The sequence below is a fragment of the Lynx rufus genome, unplaced genomic scaffold (genome assembly GCF_022079265.1).
Source record: "Lynx rufus isolate CCGP_SWC_20201006 ecotype Redwood Valley unplaced genomic scaffold, mLynRuf1.p SCAF_4, whole genome shotgun sequence".
Lineage (NCBI taxonomy): Eukaryota > Metazoa > Chordata > Mammalia > Carnivora > Felidae > Lynx > Lynx rufus.
In genome coordinates, this window is record NW_025814856.1 from 165,606,429 (window position 1) to 165,621,765 (window position 15,337).

Below are 15,337 nucleotides of genomic sequence, written 5' to 3' on the forward strand. Positions count from 1 at the left end.
CGTTCATATCTTAATCTGAACTTGGTGTGTAATGTATGATTTCGTATGATTCTAGTACAAGTGCTGTTGATTATCTTTTCATGGACTTATTGGTCGTTTGTAGATCTTCTTTTGTGAAATGTGTGAATTGTTTGACTTTTTTTTTATTGGCTTATCTTATTGAGTTGTAAGAGTTCTTTTTATATGCTGGATACAAGTCCTTTGTCAGATATATGTATTGCAAATATTTTTTCCTACTCTGTGGCTTGTCTTTTTATTTTCTTAGTTGTATTTATTAATTTAATTTAATTTATTTTTTTTAAGTAATCTGTACCCCTGTGTGGGGCTCAAACTCACGACCCCAAGATCAGGAGTTGCACGCTCCACCGACTGAGGCGGCCACGTGCCTCTCTTAGTGGTATCCTTGAAGAACAAAAGTTTTTCATTTTATGAAGTCCAGCCCATTTTTGTCATGCTTTTTTTATGTGCTACAAAAGAAATTTTTGCCTACCCCAAAGCCATGAATATTGAAAAAGCCAGAATTCTTCTGGAGGTTCTACATAGTTCTAGCTCTTACGTTTAAGTCTGATCCATTGTGAGTTCTGTGCACGTGAAGTTCGGTAATGAGCAAGTGCTCACGTCCTCCTATGGGCGTCAGTTTTTCTAACATCATTTCTTGCTTGAAAAAGACCATTCTCTCCCTATTAAAGTCCTTGGCAACTTGGTCTAAAATCATTTGACCGCGTATATTCAGTGCCATTTTTATTATTGTGTGAATGAAAAATGGATCTTACGTATTATTTCTCTGAAGGCAACTCAAGACCTTGCAGTGCTTCTAAAGTATCATAATGAACATTCATGTTCAAACTCTGGTGAATTATTTTTTAATTAAAAAATCCATTACAGAGATATGACAGATAATCGCAGTAACCCTAGACCAGGTCCGGGACTGGAGGGATAGAAATGCTATAAAGACTATTAATAGGTCAAGTGACAAAATTGGAATAGGAATAATAGATTAGATAGAAGTTTTGCATTCATGTAAGTTTATGAAGTTGACAGTAGTACTGTGGTAACGTAAGAGAATATTCCGGTTTTTAATAGACACATTCCTAAGTATTTAGGAGTAAAGGACCATGGTATATGTAATTTACTCTCAAATGATTAAAAAGTGTGTGTGTGTGTGTGTGTAGAGAGAGAGTTTTTGAGTGCAAATGATAGAGCAGATGTGGTAAAGTGTTAGGTGAATCGGAATGAAGGTGTACCACTTTTGCCACCTTGAAATTACTTATTTTCAAATAAGTTTTTTCTTTTCAAATAAAAAATCCATTACGTCAACTTGTTGAATTAATATTTGCCTTTTCTAAAAAAGTAGGATTGAATGTATTAAAATAGCCATTAACTGATTTTTAAAAATTTTTTTTAAAAAGCTAGGTTACTGTGCTTATCTTGGTTGAAATGTAAATAGAAATGTATTTGAAAAATAAATGGTCATTCTAGATGTAATCTACCAAATTTTTTATGTATTTAAAAAATTCTTTTTAATATTGATTTATTTTTGAGAGAGAGACAGTGTGAGTGGGAAAGGGGCAGAGAGAGGGAGACACAGAGTCTGAAACAGGCTCCAGGCTCTGAGCTGTCAGCACAGAGCCTGACATGGGGCCCGATCTCACGGACCATGAGATCATGACCTGAGCCGAAGTTGGCCGCTTAACCGACTGAGCCACCCAGGCGCCCCATAAATTTTTTATGTATTTTATGATGATGGCTTATGTTACAAATTCTGTTTCTGAAATCCAGCTTCGAGTTCTGTTGTGTAAACTGGCCTATTTGAAATTTTCTGATGATAGTTTCTATTTCCTTACAATACCTTTAAGTACCTAGTTTGATTGACATGTTTTAACATTATTACAGAGCCCTGTGCACCAGATCCCTTTGTATGTCTTAGTCAGGAAGACGGAATCACTGTTAAGTTCAGGCATCACTCCAGGGATTTAATGTCAATCCAAATTTGTTTTACCAAGTACTGTTTTGTATTTAATCTCTTTTCTGCCACAACAAAATCAACAGAAGAAGCCTTATAATCTGCAAGATAGAGATGATCTGTTCTAGGGAAGAAATGGGAAAGGATTCAGGGCGAAATCAGTATAGCCAGTACATTCTCACAAAGTGATGCTTAGTTCACCTTATCAATGAGAGCCATCCTGTCCATTGACTGTGGTCTTTGAGACCCATTTTGTCCACTTGCAATGGACAGTGAGAGCTGTCTTGTCCACTCAGTGATGGTCAGTACGAACCATCTTGTCCACTTACCGTCATCAGTGAGAACCATCTTGTCCACTTGGCTTGGTCAATGTGAACCATCTTGTCTGTTTGCCATGGCCAACGAGAGCCATCTTGTCCACTTAACTGCGGTCAGTGAGAGCCATCTATCCATTTGCCATGGTCAACGAGAGCCATCTTGTCCACTTAACTGCGGTCAGTGAGAGCCACCTATCCATTTGCCATGGTCAACGAGAGCCATCTTGTCCACTTAACTGCGGTCAGTGAGAGCCACCTATCCATTTGCCATGGTCAACGAGAGCCATCTTGTCCACTTAACTGCGGTCAGTGAGAGCCACCTATCCATTTGCCATGGTCAACGAGAGCCATCTTGTCCACTTAACTGCGGTCAGTGAGAGCCACCTATCCATTTGCCATGGTCAACGAGAGCCATCTTGTCCACTTAACTGCGGTCAGTGAGAGCCACCTATCCATTTGCCATGGTCAGCGAGAGCCATCTTGTCCACTTAACTGCGGTCAGTGAGAGCCACCTATCCATTTGCCATGGTCAGCGAGAGCCATCTTGTCCACTTAACTGCGGTCAGTGAGAGCCACCTATCCATTTGCCATGGTCAGCGAGAGCCATCTTGTCCACTTAACTGCGGTCAGTGAGAGCCACCTATCCATTTGCCATGGTCAACGAGAGCCATCTTGTCCACTTAACTGCGGTCAGTGAGAGCCACCTATCCATTTGCCATGGTCAACGAGAGCCATCTTGTCCACTTAACTGCGGTCAGTGAGAGCCACCTATCCATTTGCCATGGTCAACGAGAGCCATCTTGTCCACTTAACTGCGGTCAGTGAGAGCCACCTATCCATTTGCCATGGTCAGCGAGAGCCATCTTGTCCACTTAACTGCGGTCAGTGAGAGCCACCTATCCATTTGCCATGGTCAGCGAGAGCCATCTTGTCCACTTAACTGCGGTCAGTGAGAGCCACCTATCCATTTGCCATGGTCAGCGAGAGCCATCTTGTCCACTTAACTGCGGTCAGTGAGAGCCACCTATCCATTTGCCATGGTCAACGAGAGCCATCTTGTCCACTTAACTGCGGTCAGTGAGAGCCACCTATCCATTTGCCATGGTCAACGAGAGCCATCTTGTCCACTTAACTGCGGTCAGTGAGAGCCACCTATCCATTTGCCATGGTCAACGAGAGCCATCTTGTCCACTTAACTGCGGTCAGTGAGAGCCACCTATCCATTTGCCATGGTCAGCGAGAGCCATCTTGTCCACTTAACTGCGGTCAGTGAGAGCCACCTATCCATTTGCCATGGTCAGCGAGAGCCATCTTGTCCACTTAACTGCGGTCAGTGAGAGCCACCTATCCATTTGCCATGGTCAGCGAGAGCCATCTTGTCCACTTAACTGCGGTCAGTGAGAGCCACCTATCCATTTGCCATGGTCAACGAGAGCCATCTTGTCCACTTAACTGCGGTCAGTGAGAGCCACCTATCCATTTGCCATGGTCAACGAGAGCCATCTTGTCCACTTAACTGCGGTCAGTGAGAGCCACCTATCCATTTGCCATGGTCAACGAGAGCCATCTTGTCCACTTAACTGCGGTCAGTGAGAGCCATCTTGTCCACAGGGGGGACCCATTGGTGGTTTATCTCACCACTTGTCACTTTTAGTGTCTTAATTGACTTAGTTCAGGGACTTGCTTTTCTTCATTTCTAGTCCTACAGTGAAGTTAAATACACGTTTACACACAGTATATTCTACTTCAGAAAATCTCATTACAACCTGGATCCAGACCACCCCTAATTTAGTCTTTTCAGTTCCGCTTTTTTATTATCTTTCTTGTTGCACATTGCTGTCATTTGCTGATTACTTTTGAGCTTATGCATTTGAAAATATGAATTTTCTGACTTCTCCAGAATGTTCTTGATGGATAGAACTATCTTAAATCTTGCCATTATTCGTGCGATATTTTCTTCAGGATTCCCTCTGTAGCATAGTTTTAAAGTTCACTGTTCTTGGGGCGCCTGGGTGGCACAGTCGGTTAAGCGTCCGACTTCAGCCAGGTCACGATCTCGCGGTCCGTGAGTTCGAGCCCCACGTCGGGCTCTGGGCTGATGGCTCGGAGCCTGGAGCCTGTTTCCGATTCTGTGTCTCCCTCTCTCTCTGCCCCTCCCCCGTTCATGCTCTGTCTCTCTCTGTCCCAAAAATAAATAAACGTTGAAAAAAAAAATTAAAAAAAATAAAAATAAAAAAATAAAGTTCACTGTTCTTGACCGTATTAACTGTGGTTGATCTAGACAGAACATAATGACTATGTGGATGGAGCTCCAAACCGTGATTTTGAGCTCATGTTTATTTCCCGATGAGGACATCCTAATTCCAGATAATAAGCAAAGCAATAGAAAAGAGGGTTGTCTTGTCTTTTACCTGTCATTGGGTTGTGACCTTGCCTCATAGATTCTCCTGATATGGACGCTTGCTCCTGAAAGGACTCAACTCTTTTTCAGGGGCCTGTTACATAGCTCTCATTAACGGTGGTGAGTGGGCACCTTGGAGGTGGGGGGTCCACCAGTGGTCCAGGGACCCTGCTTCCAGAGCCAAATCACTGCCACTTCAGTGCACCTTCAGCTTCCCCGTGCAGTGACCTTCCTGGGCATCTCTCAATGATCACAAAGTTTCAGTCACAGAATGTTTTGTTTTGTTTTTTAATGGAAGAAACAAACAGCTCCTGTTGGAGAAAAATATGAAATTAACAACTTTAAAATGCTTTTGGAAGGTTCAAAACATTAACTTCTTAAAATGTCAGTCTCCACAATAATGACAGAAAGTTGCATTTTAAAATTTTTTTTTTTTTCAACGTTTATTTATTTTTGGGACAGGGAGAGACAGAGCATGAACGGGGGAGGGGCAGAGAGAGAGGGAGACACAGAACTGGAAACAGGCTCCAGGCTCCGAGCCATCAGCCCAGAGCTCGACGTGGGGCTCGAACTCACGGACCGCGAGATTGTGACCTGGCTGAAGTCGGACGCTCAACCGACTGCGCCACCCAGGCGCCCCAGAAAGTTGCATTTTAAAGTTTCACTTTTTTGCATTTCCTAACTTTTTTTGAGATCACAGGCCCCTTTGAGAATCTCTGGATTCTTGGGGATTCAGACATCTTCAAGCCTGTGAATGAACTTCCAGCACCCAGGTTACGATTTCTGCTCTTTGGTGCTCCGCAAGGTCTTTGCGTTAGCGCCTGTCACAACAAGTGCACGAAAGGGAGTAGGAAGTTGACTGTTGGTTACAGCAGACTTCAGGCTGTCGAGGTCTGCTGTGCGACGAAGGAAGGAGTGAAGGAAGGAAGGAAGTCCAAAGTAAGACGAAGCATTCTTTCATAAGCTCCAGTCTCATTGAGCTATTTTGTCTGAAGCTGGTTCTTACGTGTTCAGCTTTCCTGTTTGTCGGCTCCTAGAAACTTCCGCCCTCTACCTGCCCACCCTTAGCGTGCGGAGTTTGAGGCGGTTGGGAAAATACGTCTAATGTAAAAGGCGTCTGGGCAGGGAAAACAGGGTAGCAGACTAACATGGCAGGGCAGGACGAGGACAGAGCAGAGCCCGCCATTCACGAAAGGCCCATTAGCCAGAGGAACGAGGGAGGCCTCAATCTGTCGTGGAAGTCACAGGGCCTCTGAGACGTGCGATCACAACCCAGTGAGTTTTCCTGAGAGGGGCAGCCTTTCCTGACACAGAGGCCTAAGAGAAGCTGCCGCTTCAGACTCTCGCCGAGAGTACGTTCTCCAGCCGCCTCTACGAGAGCGGCCTGTGCCGAGAGTGTGGAGCCCAGATGCACTGTCCCTTGGGTGGATCCCAAGAGAACACCAAGCACACGGGTAGCCTTCCGACCATCTGTTGTGACGTGGTAATAAAATTTAGGTCACTCAGAAGCATGAATATACACTATATACCCGTTAGGTTATCTATCAAAATTACAAGCACCCAGTTTTGAGATTCGTCAGCGGAAGATTCTTGGTTGGTCGTGTTGGGTGTTCAATTAAAAGCAGTTCATATCTTTTGACAGCCATTTAAGGGGAGAATAGGCTCACAGGGGCTTCTTGGGACTTTCAAGGAGCTGGCCGCTGTAACATGTTGGCCACACTGAGGTGGGCCGAGGGGAGCCATGGACAGACCCGGGCTTCCTCGGGAGCCCTCAGGGCACGCCATGACACGGCCGTGGAGCAAGGCTGTGTGGTAGTCTTAGCCTGGAAGGGTTTTAAAAGAGTTGTGTGTGGTGGGATTTAAGAAATAAAAGTAAGTGAAAAACAATAGCAGAAAACAAAGCACCTCGTTAAAAGCACGCTTCAGAATGTCAGATTTCACACAGGCGTGGTCCTTGTCCCTCCCCCAGCTCCTGCTTAATTCTTCCTCAGTGTAAGCTGAGTTCTTTCCAGGAAATAGTCGGCTGGTCTGACCCGCATTTATATTTATTTTTTCATTTAAACCCAAATTAGTTTACATACGGTGTGGTCTTGGCTTCAGGAGTGGAACCCAGGGATCCACCGCTTCCAAATAACACCCAGGGCTCATGCCAACAAGTGTCCTTCCTCATGCCCGACACCCATCTTCCCCACCTCCCAGCCCCCTACCCCCAGCAACCCTCAGTTTGTTCTCTGTATTGGAGAGTCTCTTACGGTCTGCCTCTCTCTCTGTATCTTATTTTTCCTTCCCTTGCCCTATGTTCATCTGTTGGCTTTCTCAAGTTCCACATATGATATCTGTCTTTCTCTGACCGACTTACTTCGCTTGGCATAATACCCTCCAATTCCGTCCACATTGTTGCAGGTGGCAAGGTTTCGTTCTTTTTGATTGCCGAGTAATGCTCCATTCACATCTTCTTTATGCATTCGTTTGTTGACGGACAGTTGGGCTCTCTTAATACTTTGGCTGTTGTCAGTAGCGCTGCTGTAAACATTGGGGTGCATGTGCCTCTTTGAGTCAGCATTTTTGTATCCTTTCTGACCAGCATTTAGAAAGTGGGATCAGTTGCCATTTGAGGCTTGTTCTAGGATACGATGACCAAAATCTCAAGAATACTTTTGAGTCATAATTCATCCATTCATTCATTCATTCATTCAGAGCAGGGGAAGAGGGGAGAGAGAATCCCCAAGCAGGCCTCACACTGTCAACACAGACCCTGATGTGGGGCTCGAACTCAAGAACCATGAGATCATGACCTGAGCCAAAATCAGGAGTCAGCCGCTTCACCAAGACTGTGCCACCCAGGGGCCCCACTGAGTTGTGATTTTTTTTTTTCTAAATGTTTATTTTTGAGAGAGACAGAGCGTGAGCAGGGGAGGGGCAGAGAGAGGGAGACACAGAATCCGAAGCAGACTCCAGGGTCTGGGCTGTCAGCACAGAACCCGACGTGGGGCTCGAACTCACCACCTGCGAGATCGTGACCTGAGCTAAAGTCAGCGCTTACCTGACTGAGCCGCCCAGGCCTCCTGCGTTGTGATCTTTAACAGCAAACAGATAGGCAGTTTGTGTGTGTCACCAGGTGATGACACCTCTCTGAAAGGACATGGAGTCAGAACCCCTCGTTTTACTTCATTTAGGATTTCCCTGTGGTCTGTCTAGGACTGGTTCCTGCAGGTCTCACCCTTGGGTGTTGTCGTGCATGAGCGTCAGACCCAGGGTGACCCCGAGCTCTGTGTTTCCGAAGCTGCAGCTGTGGGGGATGCCCCTCCTCCCTGCCTCTGACAGGAACCAGACTCTCTCTTGTTGTTTCTGGGAGATTTCTCCCCAAGGTGATGGAGCATAACAGTGATTATTCATGACGCTGGTTCTGGGACAAGATGTTGCTTGAAAGATCTAGATTTGCAGCTTGCCCCACAGTCTCCGTGTGTGGGCAGGGGTGTCCGTAGAAGGTTCACCGTGTGGACAGGGGCACCCCGAGAAGGTTCTCTGTGTGTGGGCAGGGGCGCCCCTAGAAGTTCTCTGTGTGTGGGCAGGGGGGCCCCCTAGAAGGTTCACCGTGTGGGCAGGGGCGCCCCCAGAAGGTTCACTGTATGGGCAGGGGCACCCCGAGAAGGTTCTCTGTGGGCAAGGGGGGCCCCTAGAAGGTTCACCATGTGGGCAGGAGTGCCCCCAGAAGGTTCACCGTGTGGGCAGGGCGCCCCGAGAAGGTTCTCTGTGTGGGCAGGGACGCCTCTAGAAGGTTCTCTGTGTGGGCAGGGGGGCCCCTATAAGGTTCACTGTGTGGGCAGGGGTGCCCCGAGAAGGTTCTGTGTGTGGGCAGGGGCGCCCCGAGAAGGTTCTGTGTGTGGTGAGGGGCACCCCGAGAAGGTTCTCTGTGTGTGGGCAGGGGGGCCCCTAGAAGGTTCACCATGTGGGCAGGGGCACCCCGAGAAGGTTCTCTGTGTGTGGGCAGGGGCGCCCCTAGAAGGTTCACCGTGTGGGCAGGGGCGCCCCCAGAAGGTTCACCGTGTGGGCAGGGGCACCCCGAGAAGGTTCTCTGTGTGTGGGCAGGGGGGCCCCTAGAAGGTTCTCTGTGTGTGGGCAGGGGGGCCCCTAGAAGGTTCACCACGTGGGCAGGGGTGCCCCGAGAAGGTTCTGTGTGTGGGCAGGGGTGCCCCGAGAAGGTTCTGTGTGTGGGCAGGGGCGCCCCGAGAAGGTTCTCTGTGTGTGGGCAGGGGGGCCCCTAGAAGGTTCACTGTGTGGTGAGAGGTGCCCCCAGAAGGTTCACCGTGTGGGCAGGGGCACCCCGAGAAGGTTCTCTGTGTGTGGGCAGGGGCGCCCCTAGAAGGTTCACCGTGTGGGCAAGGGTGCCCCCAGAAGGTTCACCGTGTGGGCAGGGGCACCCCGAGAAGGTTCTCTGTGTGTGGGCAGGGGCGCCCCTAGAAGGTTCACCGTGTGGGCAAGGGTGCCCCCAGAAGGTTCACCGTGTGGGCAGGGGCGCCCCCAGAAGATTCTCTGTGTGTGGGCAGGGGCGCCCCGAGAAGGTTCTCGTGGGGGCGTCCGTAGAGGCGGAAGAGGCCGCGGTCTGGGCTCCCTGGGGACCGTGCCACAGTGCTCAGGGAACACTGAAGCGCACAGGTGAGGACCGGCCGTGAGGGGTGCCTCTGGCGGCAGAAGGCCTTCCGGTTCCTTGTGTCTGGTGTGTATTCGCAGATTCTGGCCGAGGGGGGTTCCCCCGGGGTCTGCGGTGCGCAGCGTTGCTTTCTTTCCAGCAGAAAGGGGCCGCCGCAGGGCGGGGGGCAGCCCCGCATTTGCTCAGGGCTCTGGGCTGCACGGCGCTTCTCCCCCCAGGGAGGCCGTGGGCATCTCAGCCCAGAGTCAGCCCTGGTTCCCGGCCTCGCCAGCCCCGATCAGCTGGTGTCAGTGGGCCGGACGGAGACTTCTTCTTCTTTTTTTTTTTTTTTTAAATTAAAAAAAAAAAATTTTTTTTAACGTTTATTTATTTTTGAGACAGAGAGAGACAGAGCATGAATGGGGGAGGGTCAGAGAAAGAGGGAGACACAGAATCCGAAACAGGCTCCAGGCTCTGAGCTGTCAGCACAGAGCCCGATGTGGGGCTCGAACTCACGGACCACGAGATCATGACCTGGGCTGAAGTCGGATGCTTAACCGACGGAGCCACCCAGGCGCCCCGTGGATGGAGACTTCTGACCGTGATGGAAACGTTAGCTCGACTGCTGGCTGCTTACCGACGCTTCCCCCGGCCCGCCCTCCCCCCCTCTCCCCCCTCTCCCCCCTTCTCCTCCCCCCCCCCCCCACCGGCCACGGCCTGCTCAGAGAGCCCCCTCTGGCAGTCTGTCCAGCCCAGCGACCCCAGACCGCGTTGGGGTGGTGGGCAGTCCGCGGACAGGTCGCGAAGGCGGCATTTCCCTCTGCGGACGCTCGGGTGGAGATGGCGTACATCCCCAGGAAGGGGACAGGATCACTGGTGGCCTCTCGTGCACCTGCTCCTTCTCCTCCAGTCTGAGCTCACCTGTGTGTCTCTCCCCGAGGCTAAGCGGGTGCTGGTGGCTGTTGTGGGCGTTGGCGAGAAGGGGCGGTCTCTCTGTTCACGAGGATGGCAGGTGTCAGGAAGGGCATGTTCTACCGTCATGTCAGCTGACCTGTAACCCAGGTCACCGGCGACAGGAAGGTCTGCTTCCCCGTTCTGTTCCGTGTGGTGAGGGATTTACGTTCAGACAGGACTTGGGTGGGGGTGGGGGGTTCCTGCAGTTACTCAGGGCGTTCGGGGAGAGCGGGGTTAGGTCTAATGTTTAGTGTCGCCAGATGGTCTTGAAGCGGGGCTTCTGGCTCCGGGAAGGATTACTTTATTTTCTTGCACACAGTTTTCTCAAGTGATACTTTCTGTAAAAAAGTTGTCAGGCTATCCTGATTCTTGCTTCATTGTCGTAAATATTATCCTGTGTCCCGAAAGAACACAGTATTTGTCTTTCATCGACATCCGATAAGAGATTTAATACAGCTCCCCCTCCCTCCCCCTCCCACACAGGCTTCTGTCTGGCCGCTTAGGGGCATCTGAGAGTGGTGGGGGGAGTGGGCAGCAGGGTGTCATTTCTCAGCACGATCCCCTAGGGAACCCTTTCTCCCCAGCCTCACCCTTCCAGGAAGCTTCAAGTATTAATCGAAAGACTCCCCCACCCCAGTAATTATTAAGGCAAGATAGCTAAAGATCCAGTGTTAATTTGGCTTTAGATTATTCTAGCAAGTCAGTGTGGGGGTTTATAGATTGTTTGAGCCTCTTGGTCCTTGTGAAGCTCTCTCGTTGTCGAGGGAGCTTGTGGAGCAGAATTGCTTTACGGCTTTGCTTGGTTATGATTAAGGAAAAGTGCGGAGAGAAGGAGTTTATGACACGGGAGCCAAACGCCACGAATGTACGCCATGGGGTAGCATGGGCTCTGCTTCGGTTCTTACCTTCTTAGATAGGTTGAAGGGTGTTACTCACAGAAGCGGCGAGGCGGGTTACGGAACAGTGTGGGCGGGTGATTTCATCAAAGGAAACCCTCTGCTTTGTGTCTTCTAGAACGTCGTTCTGTCAGGAGGCTCCACAATGTTCAGGGACTTCGGACGTCGACTGCAGAGAGATTTAAAACGAGTGGTCGATGCCAGGCTGAGACTCAGCGAAGAGCTCAGCGGTGGCCGGATCAAGGTAGGAGGCGTTTCCGGGCCCCGAGCGCGCCTGGCTGTGCCCCCTCCCACAGAGCCCGAGGAGCCGGCCGGCCGGCTGGGGAGCCCGCACCAGGGTTCAAGTCCCTTCCCCAGCCACACCGTGAGATCACGCTCGAGGGTCGCTGCTGCCGAACTCATCCCAAGAGTGTCGTTAAGGCTGGTGTCCCTACTGGGGTGGCACCAACCACTTCGTGACCCACCCCTGCCGGCGGTTTCTCTGTGATGACCAGGATCTACGGGGTTGGGACCAGTTGACAGCGAGGGTCTTTTATGTTTTTTTGGAGGTGTTCTCACGAAACTAAAGTAAGCACCCTTAGCGGGGAGTCTCAGTGTGTTACCCGAAGGTAATCGTCGACGAGCTGCTGAGTTTCCCTGGGCTTCCGGGCAGGGCAGGGCCTTGGTGTAGACGGGACCAAATGCACACCCTCTGGCCTGGTGGAGTGACTGGTGGCAGATCTCTCACAGTGTTTTCGGGACGCTTGGCGTTAGTTCTGTGACGCTGAAACATCTAATTTGTTTAGTAAAAAAAAAATCAACTGGGTTAGTTGCTTGGATTTCTTACTGTTTCAAACGCCTTTAGTTTCGTGAAAGATAACCCTTCCTTGATGTGGGCGCTTTGTTCTCTGCACCATCCCCGCTGGGGGCTGGGGCTGGGGGCTGGGGGCTGGGTGCGTTTGGCCGAGACCCTTCCTGTCAGAGGCTGTGTGTGGCCGATGCCACCACCGAGGCACTAGAACATCGGGGATGGGCCTCGAGCTGTCAGCTGGGAGGAGGCCCCTCGACGGTCAGCACTCAGGGCGGAGCTGTCCTCTTGCCTGCTGAGCGGTTGCTGGGTGACCAGTCGACCGCCCTGGCGACTCAACGTCCCTTACTCTCTTTCGCAGCCTAAGCCCGTGGAGGTTCAGGTGATAACGCATCATATGCAGCGCTATGCGGTGTGGTTTGGAGGCTCGATGCTGGCCTCAACTGTAAGTCCTTTTCTAGATTGTTGTCTGTTTTCATTTCTGCGTTCTCTGTCGAGTTGGGATGAACGTTGCCCTGTGAAGGTTAAATAGTGCGTGGCTCTCAACAGTTGCACTTTTAATTCTGTGACGTATAAGAACCGTCTTAATGGTAACGTCCATCGCACGGCTAATCCTTCCTAATTAGGGCTTGCAGACAGTGTGGGTAAGCGGGATCCCAAAATAACCTCGGTTCCCATGACTGCCCCAAGTAGTTTTTACTCTCCTCCTCACTCTGTGACGAGCTAGTGAGTCGCCAGTGTAGGGTGGCCCGCGGTTGGTTCGAGCGGAGGGTGAACACGTTCAAGAACCGAAGTGACCTCCGTCCGTAGTCGGGCCTCAGAGGGCGAGAACCTCACCACCGGGGTCTCCTTTGCGTGACGGTTTACTAGTCCTGTTCCTTTCCGGAAGGTGTCTGTACCGCTCCTAACCGCTGCCTCCCCTAGCCCGAGTTCTTTCAGGTGTGCCACACCAAGAAGGACTACGAGGAGTATGGCCCCAGCATCTGCCGCCACAACCCCGTCTTCGGAGTCATGTCCTAGTGTTCGCGTCGACGGCGTCTCCCGGTCACGCGGCGCCGGGCTGAGACCGCAGCTCCTGTACATAGTGGCGTCCAGTGTCGATGTCGAGAAGCGTGCTTGCGTCGCCGAATGCATGAGGCGGTTCCGTGCACGCCCCCCGTGTGCCCGCCGTCCGACGGCCGCCCTCCCTCCCCGCGCCCTCCCCGCCTCCCCGCCTCCGAGCTTCTAGTCCGCGGAGAATTCTGAAGGAATTCACCTGCGACTTTAAAAATGGTGAGGAAATCCCCCCAGAAGATGGCGCAAACTGGTCCCTGCGGGAAAGAATATGGGGCTGCACCCCCTTTTCCTCCCGGCCTATTTTTGTAAATAAAACGTTATAAACTTGAAATACAAATTGATGTTTATATTTCCTATTATTTTGTATTTCCTGGTATTTGGTACAACTGGCCGAGCCTAAGCACGAATAGATTTTGGTGTCTTGGAGTTGCTGTAAAAACGTTTCTACTTGTGAGGCATGTTCTGATGTGTCTGTAGGCAAACAAAACAAAGCAGCAAACTTTTTTGCCACATGTTTGCTAGAAAACGATCACGCTTTATTGGCGTCACATGAAGTTTCAACACTAAACGCTGTTGTACGAGAATCATTACAGATAATGTATCTCTTCATTTTCCTGTTTGACCTTTCTGGAACTGTTTTATAGAAGACGCTGGTTTGCCGTTGGAGTGTTGGATGAAATGCTACCGTGCACCATTGTAATAAAAGCGGTTAGACTCTTTATACAGATTTCCTGTCGTGCTGTGCTGGTCTTTCCGTTTCCCCTTTGGGCTCATGCTCGTTCCAAAGGGTGTTGCGGTTTGTCTCCCGTCACCGGAGGATTTGGTGATCGGTACCAAGTCCGCGGAAGGACGTTTCCCAAAATGACGAGGACCGCCTGCCATCAGTGGCCACTCGGTCACCAGCGGCGCTCCGGATGCTCACGTGAGGGGCTCTGGATGCGGGGCGGGGAGGGTGCTTCTGCGGATTTCCAGCATCCCTTCCTTGGAACCCAGGACTCACCGCTGAGCTTTGAGTGGTTGCTCTGACGTTTGCTGAGTAGGTTGCTGGCTTAAAAGGTACTTGGCAAAAGTAAGGGATTTAGTGTTGCCCCGTTCTTCATGTAATACGTTCCGTGTGACACCGTTATGGTACTTCTTCTAAGTCACGAAGTAGGTTTTATTCTCTGAAACTTAGCCTTCATAAAGAAACATTTAGTTTTATTATTTAAGTTTAGAAACGAGGTTGAGAACAGCAGTAAGTTCCCAGCGTGGTGAAATCTGAGTTTCCTCTGCCCGAGGCCGTCCCTGCCTGGTTCCTCCCATCCAAGTACTAACCAGGCCCGACCCTGCTTAGCTTCCGAGATCGGACGAGATCGGGCGCGTTCAGGGTGGTATGGCCGTAGACCGTCCCTGCCTGGTTCCTGATTACTTGTCAGCGACCCCAGACCCTCGTCTCCTCACTGGGGACTTTCAGACCACTCAGTTCGTACTTTGTCCAAACAAACAGCTTCTCTGCGTTCCCTCTGGGGCCCGCTGCTTCTCAGGACCACTGGTCTGTTCTGGTTTCTTGTGGTTTCTCCAGCCACTCTATTGCACTGAGTCCCGGGCCGCTGTCTGCCTTCACGCACACCCGTGCGTCCGACACGTGGCAGCAGGAGCGCCACGTGTCCTTCCACGTGGAACTTTGCTAAGCGGGGACCGTGCGTGACCTTCCTTAATCTTAACAGCTCTTGGAAATTGGCATCACCGTTGTCCCCATTTTCCAGATAGGAAACCGTGGCTGAAAAGAATTCAGTGCGTGCTTACCAGCAGGTAGGAAGTGGAGAAGGCATTGCTGACGTAAAGTGTGCTTTCCTGATTCTTGTAAAAGGAGGAGGAGAACTGCGACCAGCCGGGGGAGCGGGGGTCCAGCCCGATGGCGTGAGCCGGTGCAGTGATTTCATGAGATGCTGGAATAAAAAGAGTCTGGAAACAGCCGCAGGAGCTAGAAAACATTCCCCCCCTCGTCCACATCCCTTGGTATGGAATGTGTTCTAGGAAGCTGCTGACACAGGATTTATAGCATGTTTTGATGTTGCATTATTTTCATTTTTGTTCATAACGTTTTGCTCGTGTTTCTTTTTCTTTTTTTTAATGTTTGTTTATTTTTGAGACAGAGACAGAGCATGGATGGGGGAGGGGCAGAGAGAGAGACACACACAGAATCCGAAGCGGGCTCCAGGCTCCGAGCTGTGAGCACAGAGCCCGACGTGGGGCTCAAACTCAACGGACCGCGAGATCATGACCTGAGCTGAAGTCGGACGCCCAATCGACGGAGCCACCCAGGCGCCCCGCTAATACGGTTTCATCATGTG

The 15,337-nt window shown here is 50.6% G+C and overlaps 1 protein-coding gene across 5 annotated transcripts in view; it reads left to right on the forward strand.

The window, feature by feature from the left end:
- The window catches only part of ACTR3B (actin related protein 3B), a 93,307-nt gene extending 79,587 nt beyond the window's left edge, over positions 1-13,720 (forward strand). For all 5 annotated transcript variants that reach the window (XM_047096457.1, XM_047096452.1, XM_047096455.1 and 2 more), the window contains 3 exons: positions 11,280-11,405; positions 12,310-12,393; positions 12,873-13,720. In XM_047096457.1, coding sequence (XP_046952413.1) covers positions 11,280-11,405; positions 12,310-12,393; positions 12,873-12,968 — 306 coding nt within the window. In that variant the 3' untranslated portion in view covers positions 12,969-13,720. The remainder of the gene's footprint in view (positions 1-11,279; positions 11,406-12,309; positions 12,394-12,872) is intronic.
- Positions 13,721-15,337: the final 1,617 nt, after the last annotated feature.